Source organism: Chenopodium quinoa, unplaced genomic scaffold, assembly GCF_001683475.1.
Source record: "Chenopodium quinoa cultivar QQ74 unplaced genomic scaffold, ASM168347v1, whole genome shotgun sequence".
NCBI classification, from domain to species: domain Eukaryota; kingdom Viridiplantae; phylum Streptophyta; class Magnoliopsida; order Caryophyllales; family Amaranthaceae; genus Chenopodium; species Chenopodium quinoa.
Window position 1 is genome coordinate 9,818,433 of NW_018743292.1, and position 7,468 is coordinate 9,825,900.

Genomic DNA, 7,468 nt, shown 5'->3' on the forward strand with positions numbered 1-7,468 from the left:
CATCTAATATAATTATTCCAATTTAATAATGGTTCTTACTATTTAAAATAGTATATGATCACTTCCAAAAGCAAAAATAATCATTTATAGAACATTTAAGAATAGTTTGAAAAAAAAAAGATTCAAATTACTTAATAAATCAAAATATAAAAAACTTAAAGCACTTGAATCTCTATAAAGTTGAGACAACTAAAAATGTTGATAGTTAAACACCAAAACATAATTGCATATTGATTTACTCTCTTATTTACCATTTGTAGCCAATCTCTTAGCCACACTAGTATCAAAAAACGCTAATAACCTATCATATTTGGTTGAAATCTGTGGAGAACCTCCTTGAGTACTTCTTGAAACGGTAGGAGATCCTTGAACATTCATTGAAATACTAGGAGAAAGTAGAACATTCCTTGAAACACTAGGAGAAACTTGCACATTCCTTGAATTTCCTTGAGTACTTCTTGGAACATTGGGAACATCATGCACATTTCTTGAAATACTAGAATCAACTTGAACATTCCGAGAACAGCCTTGAGTACTTCTTGGAACATTAGAAGGAGCTTGAACTTTCTTCGGAACACTAGAATGAACTTGAACATTTCTTGGAGCTTTTGGAGGATTTTGAACAATGCTAGAAACTTTAGAAGGAGCTTGAGCATTGATTTGAGCATGCACAACTGTGGGAAATTGTACATTTCTTGGTTTCTTTGGCGGCAATTGAGAACTTGTTGGAAAATTATCAACATCATGAGCAATTGCAGCTGTTTTACCCTAATGATCAAAATTAAAATAATTAATGATCAAATTCAAAATTCATAATGACCTTATACAAAATTAAAAGGTAGATGATTAATATTTCACCTTAACAATAGAAGATATGTCTGGATCAACAGTAACGTTTGATTGCATAAAGCTATATCCATATTCCTATAATAAAATGAAAATTATAAAAACATTATAATCACAACTTAAACTACTAAAATGAACAACTACAATTACATACATAATCATTTACATAATACCTGTTCAAAGTCATTTGAAACACTATCATCTGAAGGGATATCTTCTACAATGGCAGTCTTTTTATTACAAACCTTGAAAAAAAAATTAAAAGTAAAAATGTTTTATATTCTAAAGAATTTGATAAAAACAGATAAAAAAAAAAGAAAATAAGTTTTTACCTGAGCACTTGGATCTTCAATCACAATTAACTCATTAGGATCAGCCAAAGAATTAGCATAAGATATAGGACACCCATTCTCGTCCAATTCCTAAGGCAAAACAAAAATGTTCAATTCTTGAACATAAATGATCAATAACAAAAACATAAATGTGCATTATTACCTGAACTACTGCTTGACCTTTAGATCTTTTATAAGGAGTGTATACTGACTTTTTCTTCAACCACTGACCCCTGGCTTTGTTATAAGCCTTCTCTAAATTACTCTTAGGCCTATAATTCCTCTCTCCAATAGGTCTTGATTTTGACGGATTCTTAACTTCATGATCAACAATTTCAATACCTTCAACCGGTTCATTAAAATCAATAGTACCAGTAACACTCTCAATCTTTTCTTTTAAAAGATTGAAATAACATTCAACCTCTGCTCTAGCATTCAAAGAGTGTTGATAACTTGTTACCAACTTAACAAATTTCCTTAGTGTTTGTGTCCTCCAAACACTTGTAGATACTACATTGGTTTTCATTGTAGGTTCATCAAGGCCATGACTACACATAGCAGCCTTAGTCCACCTCTTACATATATAGTCATCTGGAATCTTATGAACACAATTCATATGATAAATTCGAAGAGCATGACAACAAAGCAAACCCATTTCACTAAACAACATGCATGTACAACATATTGCATGTGTTTCTTTATTAAAAACAACCTCGTGTTTGATCATATCTTTCCCAGGTCTCCACAAATGATAATAATATTCAGGAAAATTCACACCAGCATCCTTATGATCACAAGCAGTACCCTTAATGAACTCTTCCTCAAAAAGCACATAAGCTTGAATAGTATACAATGATCTAGCATGAACAAGAATCCCAATGTATGAAAAGGCCAAATGACGATTACCTCTGATTGTATTATAATCTCTCCCTTTTTCTTTGCTTCTCCACTCTTGAACCACATCGAGAAACACTTGATAGAAATCACATAGACCTTGTGTCTTGTTAAGCCTTTGAGAAACTGATTTGTTAGTTGTCTCACTACGTTGAGATGAAAGCACACCTCCTGACCAAAATTTCTTTGAAAAAGCTGGACACCACATCTCTTTGATTTTATACAAATCATTCAACCAATCAACATTTGCACAGTCATATTTCAACAACATTCTGTAAATGAAACATGATCATTAAGCATAACAGTTATGATCATTATAAATAAACATTTATAAAAAACTAAATGTTCATTTCTGTAAAAATTATTTAAGAAGCTAAACAAGTATAAAGCAGAAGTACCTTTTCCAATAATGCTCAAATTCTGGTGGAGTTTCACAATACTTTAGTAAATAACCAAATAAATCAGTGAAACCATCCAAAGCTCTCAACGCCCCAATGTGTTTCTTAGAATTTTGTTCAATATGCCACACACATAATCTATGATGAACACCTTTGGGGAAAATATTTCTTATCCCAGCTGCAATTGCTTGAGCTTGATCAGTCATAATAGTAATAGGACTTCTCCTTCCCATAGAAGTTAGAAAAGTATCAAATAACCACTCAAATGATTCTGTTCTTTCATTAAGTATAAATCCCATGCTAAACATCACATTATTTGCATGATGATTCATACCCACAAATGGAGCACAAATCATACCATATTTGTTAGTCCTATAAGTAGTATCAAAAACTAACAAATCACCAAAGTAATGATAATCTCTCATCATCCTTCCATCTCTCCAAAAGAAATTAACCAATGCACCATTTTCATCTTGTTCAAAATCATAATAGAAATCTGCTTCATCAATTTGTCTCTTAGCAAAAAATTTGATTAGTTGATTGTTGTCACCTCCCCCAAGTTTAGCTCTCTTTTCAACAGAAATAGCATTATAAGCATCAGGAGCTGTAAAACAAAGGTTAGGAGACCCTCCAACCTCCTTCTTCAAAGCTCTCAAAGAATCAGAAACTTTAACTCCACTCAATCTAAGTGTAGAAATGAAATTAATATGTTCCTTAGAAATATCCCTTTGAGACCTTATTAAATGTCTCTTGTCAACAGGAATCATTTCATGATTATGAACCATCTCATGTCTTGTACATGTATATACACCTGAACGGTCAATACTAAATTGCACAAAAGCTAAGCAACCAGTCCTTATGTTAAGTCTCTCATACAGCCTATTATTCCTGCACTTATCATCTTTAAAACCCTCATTTGTACAAACAAATCTTTTCATAGAGAATGAATCATCTCTTCGCCTCTTACTTTTTCCAATTCTAATTCCAAAGCCCTTTCTAAATGCATATTCATTAAACATTTCATAAGCCACATCTTCAGAAGGAAATTGTTTCCCATAAAATTCAGAACTAGCTGCTTCCTCAAATAAAATAGCATTCTTTTTTTCCACTGCAATATTAAAATGTAACAAATGAACACAAATAATAGCAATAATGTACAATAACCACATGTAAACAGTTAATGATCATTTATCATTACATAAATGAACATATATCAAAATGATAATAAAACATATAAATGAACATTTATGATTACATAGATAAATGTAAATTACAGTAATTACACCTATGTTAACGTAAATGTACATATAATCTAACATACATGAGCATTAATTGAATGTTAAATTTTATAAAACTATAGACAATCATTAAAATGCAGAAAACTAGAAAAAACATCAATCGAATAACAACATTACAAAGAAAAACAATAAAATCACAACAATACATCACAAACTATAAATTAAAATAATCATAAATTAAAATAATCATAAATAAAAATGAAATCAAATATTATAATCGACCATAATTTTGATTTTAATTCATACAATAAGCAAAACTACAAAACCAAAAATTATAATTGAGCATTATATAAACTATAGTTCATACAATTATCAAATTATGAAATCAAAATCGAACTATTACATGCGAAAACAGAGCATAATCAAAATCGAATGATTGAGGGAAAAATTACTCACATTGTTGCGAAAACGAGTCGACTAAACCAACTCCAGCAGGAAAAAATAGAATCACAATCACGATCAAAAGCAATTAAGCTAGAATCACAGTCACGATCAAACACAATTGAGCTAGAAATTTCCATGGAAGAAGAGAGAGAAAAATTGGGGGGAAAATAAAAACTGCAGGAGAGAGAAAATGAAATAAGTAAAAAAAGAGAGAAATAAAATAGAAATTAGGTTAAGAAAATCATTATATAGTTGCTTGAATAGAAAGTTAACAAAAATGAAAAAAGATGAAGAAAAAAAACAAAAGAGCAGAATGATTATTTATGACTTGAATATAAAACGACGTAATAGCATGGGGGTGTAGGAGAAGCTAGCTACCCTAGAGTCTAGGCAAAAATTTGTAGAGCTAAGGGGCCTCCATCTCCGGGATTTCAGAAGCATAAGGCCCAAAGACCTCAGCAGGAGGATAGTAGTATAAAGCCGGTTCTCCATTATACCCACAATTTGTCTTAAACGAACCACTATGCCCTTCCCCTTTTCACTCTCAAATTGTACGAGTAACATTTTTTTCAATACCCACATTAGTTTTTTGCGGAATTTTTTTTCAAAAATTATACTAACCATCAATGACAAAAGAACATTCATCATCATCATCATCATCATCACCATAATTGTACAAATAATTCTCCACATGCTCCATGATTCATAAACTGGGTATCGATAAAAACAGGGGAAATCAGAGGAAGAAGACACCAAAATCAAGAAATTTAACAGATTTTCTTTGACATTAATATCCCAATAAAACCTTCAATTATTGTAATTCAATGATTATATCTCCCCCCCCCCCACACCGCTAACCCCACCGCCATCACCATCTCCTCACCAGCCACCACCACAAACACCACCACCCGCCACACCCACCACTACCATTAATGGCTTTAACAGTTTTTTTTTTTTTTTAACACCCAAATATATCGTAACCGGTAGGTGGAAACGCCTGAATATTTTGTTCCCACCTACAGATTACGAAATCATTAGGCATTTCCAACAAAACGCTTATAAATTTCGTAACCTACAGGTGGGAACCAAAAATTCAGGGGTTTCCACCTGCGGGGTACGTCATTTTGAGGTGTTTTCCTACCACCTTCTTTTTCTATGCTTCCTTGTCGCCGATTTGTTTAAATCCGAACTCGCCATTTCTTGCTACCCCATTAAAGATGTCTGTGAAGAGTTGGTAATTTTAATACTAATTAAATTATTTTTTAATTTTTTGTTAATTAAAGATTTCTGTAGAATTATATTTTTGCATAGTATATGAAAAATCAGCAATTTATTTTTTAGCACATATCAATCACATGTGTTGGACCGATTGTGTGTTCGATTTTAGGATTTGCAATGTATTGTGATTATCAATACTGCACTTAGCTGTGTTTGAGAATCCATATTTTGTTTCAAATGAAGGTGCTTCAATGGATGAGAGTGAGAAGGAGATGGGCAAAACGGTATGTTTAAGTCAAAATGTAGGCGTTAGTATGTAAAATAGGGGCGATGTTTAGCGTTTCACAAAAGGATGATCACATTATTCATTAAAATTCTTTTTAAAGAAATTATATCATACCCACTAAACAGTTGCTATCCAGTTTATTTGAAAGAATTGCATCAAAGGGCACCAATTCGAAACCATATGCATTTATGTTCACTCCAGCAAAGGCAATAACGCTAGTAGAACGTTGAAAATTTATCTTGTATGCATGATTAGTAGGCTTGTATTCCCCACTACTTTTTCCAACAGAAAAAATTGATATATTATATATCTCGCCTTCATTCAGTTGATGTTGGAACGTTGACAATAGATGTTTCTTAATAAAAGCATGTATTTTGTCACCTTAGCACATAAAAAGATTAAAAGTATAAATTAAAAGTAATAACAAAATATAGTATATGAAGAAATACAATTGGTCATTGTATGTTAAATTTTTATTTATTTATTTATTTTTTATAATTAAAACAACAATACCTTTTCATCCAATAATACCATCTCAATAGAATAGATATCAGCAAGATTGGAGAATGATTGTGACTAGGGGTGGGACTTCGGTTTGACTTCGGTTTGAAACGGTTTCGGTTTGAAACGGTTCGGGCTGAAACAGTTTCATTTAAACGGCGGGTCGGTTCAGCTCGGTTATGATTAGTCACAGGTCGGTTCGGTTTCGGTTTATTTTTGTACGGTTTAAATTCGGTTCAGGTCATAAATGATTCGGTTTATAAACAGTTCGGGTCATAATCAGATCGGTTAGACACGGGTCAGTTCAGGGGCGGGTTTACTCGGGTCAATGCTGGTTCGGTTTTTAAACGATTCGGTTCATAATCGGATCGGTTTGAAACAGGTCGGTTCAGGGGCGGTTTTACCGGGTTAACGTCGGTTCAGGTTCATATCGGTTCGGGTCATGAACGAATTATTTTGAAACGGGTCGGTTCAGAGGCGGGTTTACCCTAGTTAATGCTAGTTCGATTCATATCGGTTCGGTTTATACTCGGTTTGGTGCTAAAATCATTCGGGTTAGTTTGGTAATCGGTTAAATTGGATCGGGTTGAAAAGGTTCATTTCTTTAGCGAACTAGGTAAAGTCGGTTTGATTCGGGTTGAAATTGAGTTCTAAAAAGTGGTTTTGACCAGTTAGCGCGTTTTGTTTTATATCAAGTTGGGACTAGTATTTCCATTTCATTAGCAGGTCAGTATAGGTTGGTGAAAAAAAAAATGGATCGAGTAGAAATTGGGTTTAAAGAGCTTTTTACCGATTAGCTGGTTTCGTTTTATATCAAGTTGGTATTTCGTCACTTTATTTTCAGACATCGGATTATATACAATTACACAAATCTTCATTTATTCAATTATTTTATATCATGTTAATATGTTATGTTTCAAGTTTGGTTATACTCTTGTTGTTGTTTATTAGATATTATCATAATAGTCTATTATAAATTTATAATGTATTATTGTTTCATTATAAAATATTATCAGGTTATCAGCTTCTTGTTGGATTGTTTTAGATATCGTGTCATGACCATATTTTTATGAGTTGCTACTTTGAATACGATAAATTGATTCAGATATCAGATTATATAGAATTACAGAAATTCTCATATTCTATATCATGTTAATGTGTTATGTTTCAAGTTTGGTTATAGTCTTGTTGTTGTTTATTAAATATTAGTCTATTACAAATTTATAAGGTATTAATGTATTATTGTTTCATTATTGATTATTATCAGGTTATCAACTTCTTGTTTTAAAGATCGCGTCATGACCATGATTT

The 7,468-nt window shown here is 32.2% G+C and overlaps 1 protein-coding gene across 1 annotated transcript; it reads right to left on the reverse strand.

The window, feature by feature from the left end:
- Positions 1-243: 243 nt before the first annotated feature.
- Positions 244-4,852, reverse strand: LOC110735920 (protein FAR1-RELATED SEQUENCE 5-like). The gene is made up of 7 exons (XM_021916094.1): positions 4,774-4,852; positions 2,471-3,578; positions 1,342-2,344; positions 1,179-1,268; positions 1,020-1,091; positions 859-924; positions 244-768 (listed from the first exon to the last, which is right to left on the reverse strand). The coding sequence occupies exons 1-7, from the start codon at positions 4,850-4,852 to the stop codon at positions 244-246; spliced, it is 2,943 nt and encodes a 980-aa protein (XP_021771786.1).
- Between the last annotated feature and the right edge of the window lie 2,616 nt (positions 4,853-7,468).

What these genes read in the sequence shown, in the direction of transcription:
- LOC110735920 (XM_021916094.1), bottom strand. Translation starts at nt 4,852, where the DNA reads ATGGAGCATGTGGAGAATTATTTGTACAATTATGGTGATGATGATGAT. An exon ending in TTTGAGCATTATTGGAAAAG is followed by an intron (nt 2,345 to 2,470) that starts GTACTTCTGCTT and finishes TTTCATTTACAG; the next exon opens with AATGTTGTTGAAATATGACT. An exon ending in ACATATCTTCTATTGTTAAG is followed by an intron (nt 769 to 858) that starts GTGAAATATTAA and finishes TTTGATCATTAG; the next exon opens with GGTAAAACAGCTGCAATTGC.